Source organism: Grammomys surdaster, unplaced genomic scaffold (assembly GCF_004785775.1).
Source record: "Grammomys surdaster isolate TR1022 unplaced genomic scaffold, NIH_TR_1.0 170, whole genome shotgun sequence".
NCBI lineage: Eukaryota > Metazoa > Chordata > Mammalia > Rodentia > Muridae > Grammomys > Grammomys surdaster.
Window position 1 is genome coordinate 7,991,756 of NW_021604618.1, and position 17,209 is coordinate 8,008,964.

The following is a 17,209-nucleotide window of genomic DNA, read 5'->3' on the forward strand; positions in this document are numbered from 1 at the left end:
GAAACAGGAAAATCTGAGTCTCAGAGGACACACATTCAGCACACACTTCAAAGGTTTTAATTATATATTAAAGAACCAATGCAGAGAAGTAATTTTCCCAAATATCATGAGACATACTTCTCATTTTACAAATCAGGAAAGACTTGAAACTGCAAAACTTAATCAGAAGTTGCCTTATTCGTTTACCTCTAAATCCATTGGCAGGGCCCCTGTATCCATTCATCAAGCCTCTGGCACCACGAGACCCTCCTCGAGATACACCACGACTGTTGTAATAAGGCTGATTGCTACGTGGAAAGCCAGTGTTCTGCTGTGGGGGCTGCTGGTGGTTACCAGGTACTTGATGAGGCTGGTCCTGGGATCCATGGTAAGTGCCAACCACTGTTAAAAGAAAGGTTTACATACATAAAGAATTCATTACCATTCTTTCTCCCACATGCTTCCTGAACTATACAAAATGTTCTGCACTCTATTCTTCTTTCTTTCATTTGTTTGTTTTTCAAGACAGGTTTCTCTCTGTGTAGCCCTGGCTGTCCTAGAATTAGCTCTGAAGACCAGTCTGGCCTCAAAGTCACAGAGAGCCACCTGCCTGTGCCTCCCAAATGCTGGGATTAAAGACATGTTCCACCAATGCCTAGCTCCTGCACTCTATTCTTAAAGTTCGGTTATTTAAATAATTTGCCTAATAATAGGAAATTATTACGGTCCCTATTCCTCCCCTACCCACCAAGACCATAGACTGAGCTATTGGATCGTTTGTTTCCAATAGTAATTCTAAACCTTTAAAAGCAAAGCATACAATTCTTCCACACATAAAATTCAAAAAGGCTCTATATTAATAACACCTGTTGAGAATTGACCTTTTAGTAAAATTAGATTCCATAATTCACAAGATTGATATAATCAAACAGCGTATATGTCATTATTTTTCATTGTAGACAAGCTTAGTAAGTTTTCTTACAGCTATTTCACTAACTGAAACATTAGAGGCTTTCAGCTTAGCAGCCTTTGGTGCCTATCTAAAATGACAAGTACAGCCAACTTAGAAGACACTAAACGTACTCATACTGGCATTCAACCTACTGGAAGGGCTAGTTCTAAGAAGGCACACACATTAGGCATGCCTTTAGATCCAGAATTCAGACCTGTGTATTCCAGGCCGGCATGTTTTACATAGCAAGTTCCAGGCATAGTCAGACCCTGTCTCTAAAGAGAGAATGGCATGGGAAAGGGAAAGGAAAAGGGAAAGAAAAAAAAAAAGATTCTTTTCCAGATCTCTTTTGTTGTTGTTTCCATATAGAAACAAGTTATTAATTAACTAGATTTTATTCAAATTAATCCAAGGCTAAGAATACACCAAGGAGTTTTCTAGAAACAAATTACCAGAATTGTCCACATAGACACTTTACTACTCTAAAAGAAAGATGACATAGAATGAATGACCACGAGTAAGCTATATTTGGAGTGATGAAAATATTTATGATGTGGCATTTGCATAGATATGAAAGTCAAAAAGCGACAAATGCAAATGTATAAATTCAAGCAATTGCAAGCCTGTGACCCACACTGACGTGAAGTAGAGAACTGACTCCACAGCTGTCCTCCAGAAGCCATGTGCATGCTGTGGAATAAATATGTACATCAACAAGTTTTTTCACAAGGCCTTTATGTTTTTATGAGTATGAGTGTTTTGCCTGTGTGTATTAGTGCATAATGAATGTATGTATGCACTAATATTCTAAATTATGACCTTACAGGCCAAAAAGCTTTTCAAACTGGTCCACCAATTACAGTCATTATGTGTGTTGTCCCCAACAATATATTGCACTATTAAGAATCAACCCAACCTCCTACTGCCAAGTATCATGACAGTAAGCTATATAAACAATGAACGGTTAAAAGCTTCTATAGTTCAGTAACAAATTCAATTCCAGAAAAATTATAACATTAACTGGTATAGTACAAAAAACTCTTGGGGACAGCCACTCTAAATAAAATGTAAATTGCCCTAATACTGTAAAAAAAAAAAAAGTATGAGATGGCTGAGCAAATAAAAGAACTTGGTACAGAAGTATAGCTGTGGCATGCGTACAACACACCTCCCTCTCCCTTTAACACACACACATACACACACACACACAGAAAATATAGTTAACTAGAAGACTGAAAATCTCCTTGCTCAGTGTCTAGCCAGACAAGTGTAGTCCTCACCCTTAACAAGGAAACTTTTCTTTCCAATGGAGACCATTAAAGAAAACCACAACCAACCAAAATGCAGAACATTCCCAACTGATTCATCTACAATGCAACTCTCCTGGCTCCTAAGGTTCAGGATTATTGCAGAAGAGGAGGTAAGATTGTTGAGACAGAAGAACATGCACTTTGCTTTCAGATTCTGTCTCCTAGAAGCATCAGAAGCTACATGTATGAAATCTCACCAACATGGATGCCTAAATATGACCTGACCAAAGGTACCATAGCACCAAGATACCATAAAGAGAATGGGGGGAACCCATGAGGCCTCAACCTAGACAAGAGCTTGAAGAAACCAAGGAAAGTACAGAGCAAGAGAACCAGTCTTCCTCAGCAAGAGCACAGCAACTGACTATCCAATACCAAATGGTCATCCCTAAAAACATATACACAATTAACACTATATAGACTGATGAGGTTGTGATAGGTATTTAGGAATACATACACATTTAAAGAAAAGAAAAAGTAGGCAATGAATTTGAAAGGGGGACATACATGGGAAGTTTCAGAAAAATAGCGTTAGAACCTCATATTACAATCTTAAAAAAACTAATAAAGGAATGAAAAGAAAGTCACCCTGGCCTTCTTACCGGTTTGCAGCTGATCTTGTTGAAGCTCTGTTTGTTCCACTTGGTGAGGCTGACTGGAAAAACTCTGGTTGTAACTGGCCTGGTACTGACTCTGTTGTTTTAAAGTTTCTGGTTCGTTAACAGGAGGAACTGGAGCATTCATATTAAACACCTGTAACAAACCAAGTAAATGAATGATTGGTTCATGCCTTTATTTTTGGTTTAGACTTGAATATCTCAGTTCAGCCTTCCCATCAAATGTAACTTTAAAAACCCCCCAAAAAACGAAAACACACATATCACAAACAAAAAAAGCTTTCATGTATACCATTGACTTCTTGATGAGATACCATGTTAACTCATTTAAATTTTACTCTCATTAATATATTAATATCTGAAGTACTTAATCCTTCAGGCATTCCTTTGTGCACTAGTTCAACTGCATTCTAGGTTAAAATACTTTTTCTAGAAATTATACAATTTAAAGATAATTACTGATAAACCAGTGAAGTATATAACATCTAAATTTTACTTTCAAACATTTGAGTAAAAAAGATTAAGCTAAAAAGTGCACAATGTCAACAATTATATAACTAGGTTATAATTCCACGAGTACTATATTATACGTTTTGTTTTTGTTTTAAAGATGTAGTGTGTGTTTATGTGCATACACTGCACATGTGGAGGTCAGAGGACAACTTTCAGAATTCTGTTTTCTTCTACCATATGCGTTCCAAGAATTAAACTTAGGATATCTGACTTGGTAGCAAGACCCTTCCCACGGATCTCCCTCTCTAGCTCTCTTTTGTTTAAACTTGGTTAAATCTTCTAACCTTTGAAGTAAAGCTAAAAACTATAAATAAGTGAGTCAGAAGGCTCAAATACATCACCGAGAAGCCTAAGAAACAGTTTAGTGATGAGTAAAAATAACACCTAATTACAAGCTCCAGCCCAGCTCCATTTATTGTGACTCACTGCTCACCGTCTGCATGGATTGGAATGGAGCTGCATTTACATTGATCCCACTGCTATGCAAAGGTTTACTTGTCCCAGCCTGGAACACCTGAGGCTGAGAAGCAGCAGGAAGGGATGATGATGCTGTAGTCTGGTCTGTATTTAAAGATATTGTTGCCTAAACACAAAGCAAACAAACAAATGTACTTTAGTGGTAAACTAATTCTAATTTACACATGTTAATAAATATAACTTTTATAAAAGTAAAATAGAAATAAAAAGAATCACATTTCTAAAGTACCATGCCAATTCATGCTCGGTAACAGAACTTGCCTGAATCTGATCAATGGGCTCCTTCTGTGGCCGCTGCTCTGTAGCATGAGACGGCTGGTACAAGGGTTGAGATGCTGTATACCCCTCGCTTGTGGATGAAACTAAAGGAACCTAACAGAAATAAAAACCTCAAACCTTATTTTCTTCTAAAAATTAAAGACAAACAAATTATACTAACCCTAATACAGATGCAAAGAAAAATACATTTCTGTTAAGGGAAAGAGAATTTCTCTTCTCATTTTGAAACTGTAAGATTTTATACATTATTTGCTGGATAAATAGCATACACCTTTTTAATCCTAGAAACGGGGGGTGGGGAGGGAGAGCAGGGTGGGAGGTGGCAGGTCTCTGTGACTTCAAGTTCTATATAGCAAATTTCAGGCCAATAAGGGCTACATGTTTAGACTTTCCTCAAAACAAATATTTAACAATTGCAAACTATATTGCTATTTAAATCTCAAAGTTAAATTAAACCTTTGTCTAGTAAGAATAAAGCCCTAATTTGTAAAATAGCTGTTTTAAATACAATTGTTTTGTTTTAATGCAAGAATGTTGAAAACAAAAAGTTCTTAGACAAGGTCTAAGCCTGAAAAATTTTAGTTACCAAAAGAAAAGCAAATACAAGCATGGAAATAAGTGCTAATAACTACCAATTGCCAATGAATTTACAACTGAACACTTGAAAAGTGACCAAATGAATCACTAAGAAAGAATCTTAAGTAACAAACTTAATGAATACTCTTGTTCATTCTTACCTGTGTGGCTTCTGGTTGTACAGGAACTTGATTAGATTGGGCAAGTCTAGATTCAGAATGAACTACAATATTAAGAAAACTGTTAACACAAAATCAAATTTCTTCAGAGAAAATCCAATTTCTTAAATATTATCTAAATAATACATAGTGTAATGGGCAAATTTCTGTAACTAAGTGATTAATGAACATCTTTATAGCAAGAAAAAAATTGCAGACTATGTCTTAAGATTTCAGCTTTCAAATTAGCACTTTAGTTTACTGGCAGTGATTATAATTTACTCTCATAGTTGCTTTTATTTTGTGTATGGAAGATAAAATACGATGCCAGTAACAAAAGTTATCAATGGGACAGTAACAGGTAACAACCAGTGCCAGTTACTTTCAAGACATTCTACCTCTGAAAGTAGCACAATCCCATCTGGTCTGGAAGTTAGGATTTCCTGGTTGTTAGAGCCTGATTTCAAATCCCCTAGTAACCTTAAAATCTGGTCCTGGGGTAATGGCCCATCAGGTAAAAGCACTAGCTCCTCTTCCAAAGGACCAGAGTTTGGCTTTCAGTATCCACAACAGGTAGGCTCATAACCACCTGTAACTCCAACTTCATGTGATCCAACAACCTCTCTGGCCTCTGCAGGCACCCAAACATTAGATTTCGTGTTTCTTTACACTACACTTTGATATGTTCTGGTGGGAAGAACAAGATCAAAATTGCTGATGGTCCTATAGAGAAGATCCACCCAATATAACACATTGATTCTTATTTGCTACTTCAATGATACAGAACTGAATTGTCTTGTGCATCTCTTCCTCTCATGTATACTTTTCACAGGGGGATCAAAAATTCTCCCTCAAGAGCTGCAAGCATCCAAACAAGCAACATATATTATTTTTATTCTTAAGATTTTTGAAATTGAGGCTCAGCACTTAAAAGAGCACACAGGCCATCTCACAACCACCTAAAACCCCTGTTCTAAGGAATAGTCCTCCAACATAACTATATATAATATATATGTATAATTCCTCCAAAGAATAACCTCCAAGAACACCTGAATTCATTTGCATATACCCACAGACTCATATACATAATCAAACTTTTAAAAAAAGTTTTTGAGGGTTGGAGAGAGGGCTCTTCCAGATGTACTGAGTTCAATTCCCAACAACCACATGGGGGCTCACAACCATCATAATGGAGTGTGATGCCCTCTTCTGGTGTATCTGACAGCTACAGTGTACTCATATAAATAAAATAAAGAAATCTTTGTTTAGAATATTAAAAATAATTTAAATACACCACACAAAATTTAACACTATCACAAATTGTAACAACTGTTACAGAAGAGTGGTTGTTACGTAGAGGTGGAGAGTGTAATTCGTAAATAAAAGAGAACATAGTGTATAGATCTCTGAAGCACTGGTAATGTTACATTTAGATGCTGCTGTGTTCTGTGTGTGAAAAGTCATCAATTCTGTATATCTGTGCCAATAAAAATGTTACAAGAAATGATAAAACTAGTTAACTTCTTATAGGACAACATTTCGCATCAAATTAAAGGACTCAAAGCATTAAAAACTGGGCAAAATTAACTTACAAAACCTATGAAGTCTATACTGCATCTTATATTTCCTCTCATAAAAAAAAAAAATTACTGCTGAGCTAGGAGGGGCTAAAACACAGACTTTGGAAGGTCCAGAGGGTACAAAAGCAGCATGCCCCACCAAGCCTGATGACCCAAGTTTGTTCCTCAGACCCCACATAGGAAAAGAGATTAGTACTCCTAAGTTGTCCAGACAACATACATATGCCACATATGAAAACACATGCACACACATTTTTTTTTTCTAAAAAATTAAAACTTTTAAAATCATTATTACTAACCCTGAGGGCAAACCAGCTGAGGCATATCCATGTTTTGGGTAGGATTCATAGGTTGTGCTGATACAATTGCAGGATCAAGTGTCTGATTTTCAAAATCCAACATTGAATCCTAAAAGTCAGGATATAACTGAATTACAAACAACATACATTTAAATTTACTACTAATGATGCTTTACTAAAACATACCTACCTGTATGAAATTATAGGGCCCTTGCATTTGTGCCATAAGATCTTGTACACGCTGTCTTCTCACGAGTGGATCTGACTGAGCCACTGGGGTCAAAGAGTGGGGCTCTGGTACTGAAGGAGATGCAGCCTGAGGTTGCTGCTGGAGTGAGTTTACAACCTAAAATACAGTACAGAGAAAATATTATTCTCATAGCTGCTTCCCCAAACACTAAACATCTATTATGTGATATGTTTATTATAATTAATGTATTAATATCACAAAAGACTAACCAGCTATTTTTTTTCCTCAGGATAGCTAGAAATTACTAAAGTCAAAAGATATTAATTAACCTCACAATACAAAGAACTTTTACCTCAACTGTTTCAACTGCCCACTCATCCACTTGCTCCTTCTCACCACTGCTGAACTGTGTTTCTGCCATGAACTGCCTATTGACATACTAAAAAGAAAAGTCACTGTTTGGGATGTCTGTTGGAAAGGTAGAAAGGTAAAGGTAGTACTAAACTTTTATAAGAAATTGTACCTCTGTTGATTCAACTTCACTTTGCTCTGTGTATTCTTCTGTTGGTTCAGGTTCTAAAGTTAAAAAGGAAATATAGCAGAAAAGATTTATTTAGGTCAGAGAAACTATAACAGTGGAAACTAGTTATATAAATCTACGGAATGTACAAAGAGCCAAAGGGGGGAGAAACAGACAGACAGACAGGACAGACACACATACACACTCCTTAGGTGAAAATATATTAGGCTTGTCAACTACAAATGTACTTCTAACAGGAATGCTGTAGTAAGGAAGTTATGCAATTGAAAAGAAAAGACAGGTAGCAATTAAAAAACTTTGATACATTAATAGATGTTATGCATCTATGTATGTCTGAGTACCAGACATATGTAGTGTGTCTACAGAGGCCAGAAGAGGGGTGCAAATGCTGTGAGGCACCCTGTGGATTGCTTAGACTCTGGTCCTCTACAGGAGTAACCAGTGTTCTTAACCCTCTTATGTTCATTTAACTATGAATCTAAAACTGCTCTTAAGAAAAAATCTGCAGCCAGTCCAATGGTGGCACAAAGCCTTTAATCTCAGCATCTGGGAGGCAGAAAAGAGTATCTCTATGAGTTTGAGGCCAGCCTGGTCTTCAAAGTGAGTTCCAGAACAGCCAAAGCTATCACACAGAGGAAACCCTGTCTTGAAAACAAACAAAAAGGAAGGAAGGAAGGGAGGGAGAGAGGGAGGGAGGGAGGGAAAAACTCTGCTTGTAGATGATACTCCAAAAGGGTCAAAGTTTTTTGTTTTGTTTTGTTTTGTTTTTTTCGAGACAGGGTTTCTCTGTGTAGCCCTGGCTGTCCTGGAACTCACTCTGTAGACCAGGCTAGCCTCGAACTCAGAAATCCGCCTGCCTCTGCCTTCCAAGTGCTGGGAAGAGTCAAAGTTTTAATGGTATCAATTCTACTTAAACTCTAAAGTAACGTTATCATTACATAATCACATAATCCGAATATATTACTGATAAATTCTTACCCTTTCCCATTTTTATAGTCAATAACTACATTTCTAAGTTTCTTTACTTTGTTCCAGAATGAACAAAGCATTAACAGTAGTTTCTATGGCAGGCATGATGAAAATAAAATCCTAGATTGGAGTAATTCACTCTGTAGACTAGACAGGCCACATTCTTAGGAGCTCTACTTACCTCTGCCTCCCGTGTAGTGGAATTGTAAAGGCATGTGCCACCATGCCCAACTTGATGCACACCTTTAAACTTAACTAACACTCAGTAGGCAGAGGCAGGCAGATCTCTACAAGTTCTAAGCCAGAGGGAGCTAAATGCTAAGACTATCTAAAAGGAAGGAAAAAACAACAATAAACTCTCCATCTATTAGTAAAAGTGGAAAAAGTAAAACCACAAAAAGTGTCTTACCCATACTCCACCAATAAGCAGTCTTCCCTTCTGGCTTCAGCATAGTAGCAACTTGGAGAGCAGTGCTTACCATGTGCCTTACTGAATACACCACTCACATACTAAATGGAAACTTGGGGTATAAAAGTTTGCAGTAATTACCCCAAATTAGATAGCTGGTGTTGTATGTTTTTACCTTAAGCAATCCAGTTTTGAACTCATACTTTATGAACTATCACAAAATCTTTGTAGTATCCAACTGTATTCAATCTTACTCATCAACTTAATTGTCATGAAAGTACTCAAGCTGTCTAGACATACTAGTGTTTCATTAGGATGCTAAACATGAACTGCAAAAACTCCCTAGCCAATAAGCAGTTTACAGTTCAAGCCATAGAGTTCTATACACATACTCTAAAAAGAAATTCTCTTTATCATACTATATGTTAATATGGTGAGAAGTAAAGGAAGCAAGACAAAAATCCTTACAACTGCCCCAACCCATACTTCTTATCCAACAATACTAAGTAGGCAAGGAGTTACCAATTTACCTGTGATCAAGGCCTGTAAGATACGTGATGGGTTCTGAATACTTCAGATTGCTGAATATACTTTGCCACATTCAAGGGGTATTTGAGTATACAGATTTTAAACACACACACACACACGAATCAATGAATGAATGAATTGGAAAGGAAAAGGAAATTAAGGCCAGAACCAAATTAACACTCATATCCACCCAAATACTCACCAGCTTCAGCTACCTGGTCTTCCACTGTAGGTGCTGAAGCTGCCTCTTCTTCCTCACACAACCCATTTTGATGATTGTGAGTGCTATCAAAGTAGTTTGACTGAAAAACACGCTCAACAATTTCCTTTAGAGCTTTATCTAAAAAATAGAGATTACAATGTTATACTGATAATTTGAAAATTTTTTTGAAAATTTGAAAAAAAAATAACACTCTACAAAAGCAGTAAGAAAAAGTAACCGTATTAGTAAAACAACCACACACACAAATACATAAAACAAATTACAACATGATGAAAATGAAACCTACCTAAACTACTATACTAAGAAAATAAGGAGGGAATAAAGCTAAGATTATTCATTCAATAAAAACTTCACATATTGAATGTGTTAGGCATGTGGTGAGCATAACTGGAGAAGCAGCTCAGGGATTAAAAGCACTTGCTGCTCTTTCTTACAGAAGACCAAAGTTCAACATGGGCTAGCTCCCAAACATCTAGAATGCCAAATCCAAGGGAACTGATGCTCTCTATGGTCTTCTCAGGAACCTGAACTTACATGTATATTCATGTAGACACACACACACACACACACAATTAGAAATAAATCTCTCTCTCTGGCTTTTAGGACATTGTTTCTCTGTGTAGCCCTGGCTTTACTGCAACTCACTCTGTAGACCAGGCTGACCTCAGAGATCTTCCTGCCTTTGCCTCCCAAGTGCTGGGATTAAAGGGTGTGCACCACCACACCCAGCTTAGAAATAATCTTTAAAAAAATAATCAATTAAACCAATATAAAAAGGCAATACATGCTCACTAATTTTAGTCTACCAGAAGAGGTTATCGAGATAAAAAAATTGACAAAATTACACAATGAAAAATAACAAGACTGGACCTAGTCAGGCTGAGACCTCCAAAACTTCCCTGGTCTAATTGGTGTATAAGCTGACAGGAGGTAGATAAGAGGCAAGTATTTCATGGCAGAAGAAAAGCCATCTACAAGTTTTGCCCCAAGAAGGTATCCAATATAAAAAGAAACAAAGAGAATGTCACTGAAGCATACTAAAAACAGAATGCATAAAAATAAATGCAAACTGTATTTATTATATACTTGCAAAATGATGTAAACAGAATGTATCTTAAAGATTCCTAGCTATAAAATCAGAATTATCTGTGATACTCACAGGTTGTTCCACATACAGGCTTTTCTTTCCCTTCCAGCAAATCCCACAAGTGAATGGAGGCATGTTCGTACTGCTCATTTAACCTTGTAATAACAAAGAAAACATTAACTATCTTCCAACTGCCAAGGAGAGCAATATCTCATAAGACTCTGTTCCCAGACACCATCATACCTTAAACTCATGTCCCGCTCAGGGTCTACAAGCTTGTAGAATTCATCCAACAATGACAACTCCTCTTCAGACAATATTGGCACTCCACTCAAACCTTGTTTCAGATCAGTTCTCACATCATCATCTCCCAGCTTATCCAATACATACTGTAACTCAAGTACAGTTTTTAAGCGCTTCTGTTCTGCTTCTTCTCTCATAAGCTGTTCCCGACGTGCTGTCTTCTTTATTGTTTTCTGAATCTATCAAAGAACATAAACACGAGACAGAGTCCAACTTAAGTACATTCTATGCAAAAACAAGCCGAAAACCCACCACTTCCTCCTTGTTGCAAACAATCACTGATGATATCAGAAAGGAGTTCAGTACTTGAAAAATAATAAATAAAAATTTTGTCTTCATGAATGAACAATACTGAGAAAGGAGACCAGATGTAAGTTAGATGAAGGACCCTCAATGTTTCCCTTGAAAGGCTGAAAGGACAGCATCAAAGTCAAGTATTTCTCTCCTTCTCTTTCATGTTAGCATCAGCTTAGGGATAGAGAAGGGTAAAGTCTTTACAAGAGTCATGGCACTGTTCTCCTTCATCCTTTCCCACCATCTAAAGCTTAACTAAGATAAACTGACACAAAAAACGCAAATGGAGATAGATAAACAAAACCTGTGTAGTTTGGGGATTGCAGAGTTGGCTCAGGGTTCAAAGAGCACTGACTGTTCTTATAGAGGACCCAGGTTTTATTCCCAGCATCCATAGTATGTATTCCCAACACTACAATGATATGTATGTAATTCCAGTTGCAGGGAATCTGAGCCCTTTTCTGGTCTCCAAAGATATGCACACATGTGGTACACAGACACACATGTAGTGAAAACACCCATAAAACAGAAATCTTTTTTAAAATTTTAAAACTTAAAGAGAGGAATGAAGAAATAATGAACATTGTAATAAGATAATTTATATTGGCAGCAGAGGAGGTAAATGGTATCACAGCAATAAACGTATATAAACAGGGCTAAGGTCTAATTTAGGACGGGCAAGTAAGCTTACAAGGTGAAAATGTCGTCTACTGAAATGGATGAGCTTTTCAATGTTGGGAGAAGCAGTTTAAATGAGGAAGATCTTTCATAGGTAGCTGGAGGCAGAAAACAGGAAGAGAAGTAGGAATGTGAAAAAAAAAAAAAAAACAAAAACACCTACCCAAAAGAAATAACTGCACGTGTTTCTGTGTGTGTAAAACATGTACACATGTGAACACATGCACACACATAAATCTGGAGGCAGGTGATCCCAGACATCCTTCCTGAGATACCATATGCCTCAGGTACCTCTTTGAGACAGGGTCTCTCCATGGCTCCAGAGATCTCCCTGTCTTCATCTCCCTAGAGCTGAGATCATAACCAAGCGCCTCCACACCTGGCTTGAATATGGGTTCTTGGGATCTAATGCAGGTCCTCACTTTAACCAACTCAGCAAACTCCCTAGCCCAAAGGTTTCTTTTATAACAAGTTTGAGAGACATACCAGCTCAAGAAGGGAAGGTATGAAAATAAGGTAGATTAGAACTAGGCTAAAGCTACTATTTGATACAAAATAAAAGATATCTTATTGTGAAAAACATATCAAAGGATCAGAGTAAATTAACTGCATAACATCTTTTTAAAAAATAAACTGTATTTAAAAGCAAAGGAAGTGTGAGGGAGAAAGAAGGGTTCATCAAGCTTAAAGTTCTGACCTAAACCAAGTGTCTTCCACTTGGTTACTATGGTTTCTGTGTAATCACATACCCAGTATTCCTGTATTGGAAATTTAAAGACCTAAATTCAAGTGCTGAGAGGTTAAGTCTCCAGCCAATTACTTGGGTCCAAAGAGCACCACCCTGACAAACTGGTTAGCATTGTATGACAACAGTTTATGGAAGTAGGATCACACTCTTTGTTTTTCCTTCTTTTATCTTGTGAATGCACAGTTCTAGGGCCCTCACCAAATGCCAATGCCTTGGTCCTGAACTTCCAGTGTCTCAGAGAAATACATTTTTCTTTGTTATAGATTGCCTAATCCTTGATATTTTATTACACAGGCATTGTGGCAGCCCCCATATGCTCATATATTTGAACGCTTAGTTATCAAGGAATGGCACTATGTGCGAAGGATTAGGGAATATGGCCATACTGGAGTAAGTGTAGCCTTTGAGGTTTCAAATGGCCAAGCCAGGCCCAGTTCTCTGTTCCTGTGAAGCCAGATGTAGAACTTTTCCATGCCTACCTGTGTATCACCATGTTCTCAGTCATAATTGACTAAACCCCTAAAACTTTAAGCAAGCCTCAATTAAATTCTGTCTTTGATAAATTGACTTAGTCATGGTGCCTCATCACAACAGAACAGTGGCTAAGGCACAAACAAACTAAGGCACTGGTTAAAAGTTCAATCACCAAAATAAACCTTCTGTACTCAATTATAAGATGTGATAATAAAACGAAGTGCTAGAAATATGTATTTCTCTTATAAACATAACTTTACAAAAACAGAACATTACTATGTTGTAGATTAGAAAACTAAGGTGCTGTGGTGGCCTTGTCTCTTTCTTCCCTGCTTTTACCCAATTATTTTTGTGTGAAAATTTAATATAGGAATAGCAAACCCAGGTAACGGGGCCAAGGCTACACAATTACTAAGTAAAAGTAATAGTCAATCACTTAACGCAAGTGAATCTCATTCCTAACTGCTAACCACCTAAAAAGGGTCTCTCACTGCACCAAATCAAAGCTAACCTGGTATTTCCCACGTGAACTATTTTTTTAATTAGTATACAAAATGACAGTCTCCTTCTAGTATTTTACTTAACTCAGTCCTTTCCAAAAATAAAGTGTTTTCAGTTACACAGAATTGGCAAATTATTAATAATTTAATCCAATTGCTATACCTTGCAGAGAACTCAACAGTAATGTAGAAACTAAACCCAAATAAGTTTCCACTAATTTAATTTTTAATATTTTACACATTATTTTTTACTTACATCTTGACTCAATGCCATGAAACTCCTCTGTAATTCCTTTGCAAACTCCAAATTATTTGTGACTTCCTGGTACTTAGATACGGCATCCTGAAATGACAAATCAGAGCATACTTTTATTAGAAACACAACCACAAAATATTGTTTTAAAGTAATAAGCACTGAGCCTTTATTAAGATGTAACATCATTACCAGCTGGTCTTGATTGAGCCTTTCCCCTTTATTCATTCGTTCCTGGTAATCATCAAGTTTTCCCTACATAAAAGAAAAGAGAGTAATTATATTTATCAGTTTAGCCAGGCCAAATGAGAAAACCTAAAATAAATATTTAAAAGTCTACTTCATATTTTGCCTTAATTTTGAGATGTACTCCAGCTTAATATATTTATCTAGCTCAAAAGTATAATAGTAAACTTGAAACACTGACCATTGTTGAATCACAGACATCAAATACTAGTATGTAAATCAACAAAATATTGCTTATTCTTTAGGATACTCAAAAACAGATGCCATCATATAAGCAAGACATGAATGAGGGTCATGGAATGGTTAAAATACTTTTCTACCCAATCATACATACTGAACATTTGTAAAGCTAAATATATGTGCTTCTGTCTATTCTCCTATCCTTCAAAGAACTCATGTAAATAGATGGCATAAAGTCTAATCTCCTAATGAACTCATTCACTAGTAAGTTTGTCCCATTTTACCTTAAACACCATGAAGCTACATCGTCTCACACTCCTCCACTTTGTCTAAGCAATTGAGCAGAATGTCAAATCATCCTTTTTTGGTAAAGATGAAAACTTTGCCAGGCATAGTGGCACATGCTTTTAATCCCAACACTTGGGAGACAGATGAACTATGAGCCTGAGGTCAGCCTGGTGTACACACATACTCAGTTCTAAAACAGCCAGAGCTACATAAAGAGAGCCTGTCTAGAATAAAAAAAGAAAAGAAAGCTAGCTAGCTAGCTTAAAAGGTTTTCAGGTTTTTACTATTAAAGATCACCCTCACAAAAGATATTCAGACAATGAAACGGTGTCAAGAACTCAATTACTACTGTAAAGAACTAGAGGATAAAAAAATAAACAAAAATCCAACTTAAAGGAAAAATATTTCAAATATTTTTACAATACAATCACATACAGTTCCTTGACAATAAAGTTAAACCAAGTAAAAAGCAAAGCCCAGGTATGAGTAATAAGGATATCAGAAACCAGTTGGGAACTCAGTAAGGTTTAAGTCAGATTTTCTTTACAACAGAAACACTTGAGCTCATTCAACCCTTCTAAACACTTTAAAAGCCAATAATAATTAATAATATAGGAGGTAGCTAAATGAAGACAATCATTAGACTATAAAAGACTAATAAAAAGAATTTTTAGATGAACCATTCCACAATGCAAGCCTTCATACTGGCTGGAAATCATTAATTTTGTATTATCTAGCAAGCCTACTACCAGGTGCAAAAGACATACCTAAATTACCACAGAACACCCTGTCAAACAATGCTAGTTATTTGCCTCTGGCTCATCCATCCTATTAGTTTGTGAGGTGGGGGCTTGACCCAGGGGCTTTTGCACAAGGCAAATTCTACTCTAGCATTAAGTTATTTTAGCCTCAGCCCCAGTTCATTCTCCTTTAAGGAAAAAACTAGGTTCGATTTGCTTTTAATTATAACTTAAAGATATTTTTAAATGTTTTAAATATTTTCAACTCATTCTCTTAATTTAGAAATGTTGAAGATACTGAAATATCAGGCCCAGTATGTAATAAAAGTTCTGAACTAGGGACACTTGATAAGCTTATTTATATCTGGTAATTTCTTCTTTTTCTGTTTCATTTTTTTCATTGTTACTTATATTTTGTGTATCGGTGCGCTGTATGTGTGTCTGTGCAGTGCTCACAGAGGCCAGAAGAGGGCATCAATCCCTGGGACTGGAGTTACAAAAGGATGTGTGCCTTTATGTGGGTACTTGTAATTGAACTATTATTAACATGGATGTAAATGCCCAAACCATGTTAACTTGAGAAGCCAACATTTTTTAAAGAAAGAAGGATTGCTACAAGAAATGTATTCACTGTTAGGGAAGAGGTGCATGAGTTATATATACAACAATCTCAAGAAACTTTATCAGAATTTCAAAAAGCAGACCAGTTCTTTGGTCACAAGTTCCTGAAAGAGGGGTGGGGGTGGGGGCTGGGGGGAGGAGGGAATGAGAATATACAACAAATGAAGCCACTGTAATGGTTTCTTTGTAGCACATTGTAACACTTTCTACATTTAGATATAAAAGTACCCCCAGGCTCTAGTTGGTTTATCAGCATATACAATACAGGATCACTGCGCTAAGACAAAACTATCACCAAGAAAAGATGAGCTGGACACTCTGTTCACTAGTATACATTATCTATCAAATCTCTACAAATCAAAGCAGACTCAGCTATTCTAAGTCAGTGATTCCTGAAGCATAGCCCTCAAACCAGCAACATCAGCTAGAGAAACTTTCATTAAAAAAAAAGGCGGGCAGTGGTGGCGCGCACCTTTAATCCCAGGCACTTGGGAGGCAGAAGGATTTCTGAGTTTAAGGCCAGCCTGGTCTACAGAGTGAGTTCCAGGACAGCCAGGGCTACACAAAGAAACCCTGTCTCGAAAAACAAAAACAAAACAAAAAAAAATCCACCAACCGTGGCACCACCCTATACCTGACCTGTTAAACCACAAACACTATGCTGGGGTCCAGCAATCTGTGCTTTATCATGCTCTCTGTGATTCTTTACACAGCTAAGTTTGAGACCCATGTAGGTCAAACAGTAATTCCCTTGTAATAGTTCAATAGAACCTGGAAATTTTAATTTATTCTGAATCAAATGTATATTTCCTGAACTGAGAATCATCACAAGCCAATTTAGATTTAGAAACAAGTTGCTTAAAGGTTCACCCATAAACAACTTAGAAAACTTGGTTTGCTTTCTAGACCTACTTATAATTTAACCCAGTAACTACTTCGTAAGAAAAAAAATCCATTTGTGATCTGAATATTTATGATTTACATCAAACTAAGAAAGTGGGACCTGTTGGGTCCCCAATTCCTTCCTCTTCTTCCCAACTACCCTATGATAAGCAGCTGTTTTTTACACATTCCATGTCATGGTTCACTACACTGCAGCCAAATGAACACATATTCAAACTGATCCAAAATAAATCTTTCTTCCTTTAAGCTGATTTTTTTTCCAGGGTTTTTTTTTTTTTTAATCATAGCCATGGA

General features: G+C 36.7%; 1 protein-coding gene across 2 annotated transcripts in view; it reads right to left on the reverse strand.

The window, feature by feature from the left end:
• Nucleotides 1-17,209, reverse strand: part of Caprin1 (cell cycle associated protein 1) — a 33,531-nt gene that overhangs the window by 4,459 nt on the left and 11,863 nt on the right. For both annotated transcript variants that reach the window (XM_028766822.1, XM_028766821.1), the window contains 14 exons: nucleotides 14,130-14,192; nucleotides 13,941-14,027; nucleotides 10,931-11,169; nucleotides 10,760-10,842; nucleotides 9,580-9,717; nucleotides 7,454-7,506; nucleotides 7,283-7,369; nucleotides 6,931-7,086; nucleotides 6,741-6,849; nucleotides 4,865-4,926; nucleotides 4,110-4,220; nucleotides 3,805-3,954; nucleotides 2,844-2,994; nucleotides 187-381 (listed from right to left, as the gene is read on the reverse strand). In XM_028766822.1, coding sequence (XP_028622655.1) covers nucleotides 187-381; nucleotides 2,844-2,994; nucleotides 3,805-3,954; nucleotides 4,110-4,220; nucleotides 4,865-4,926; nucleotides 6,741-6,849; nucleotides 6,931-7,086; nucleotides 7,283-7,369; nucleotides 7,454-7,506; nucleotides 9,580-9,717; nucleotides 10,760-10,842; nucleotides 10,931-11,169; nucleotides 13,941-14,027; nucleotides 14,130-14,192 — 1,684 coding nt within the window. The remainder of the gene's footprint in view (nucleotides 1-186; nucleotides 382-2,843; nucleotides 2,995-3,804; nucleotides 3,955-4,109; nucleotides 4,221-4,864; nucleotides 4,927-6,740; nucleotides 6,850-6,930; nucleotides 7,087-7,282; nucleotides 7,370-7,453; nucleotides 7,507-9,579; nucleotides 9,718-10,759; nucleotides 10,843-10,930; nucleotides 11,170-13,940; nucleotides 14,028-14,129; nucleotides 14,193-17,209) is intronic.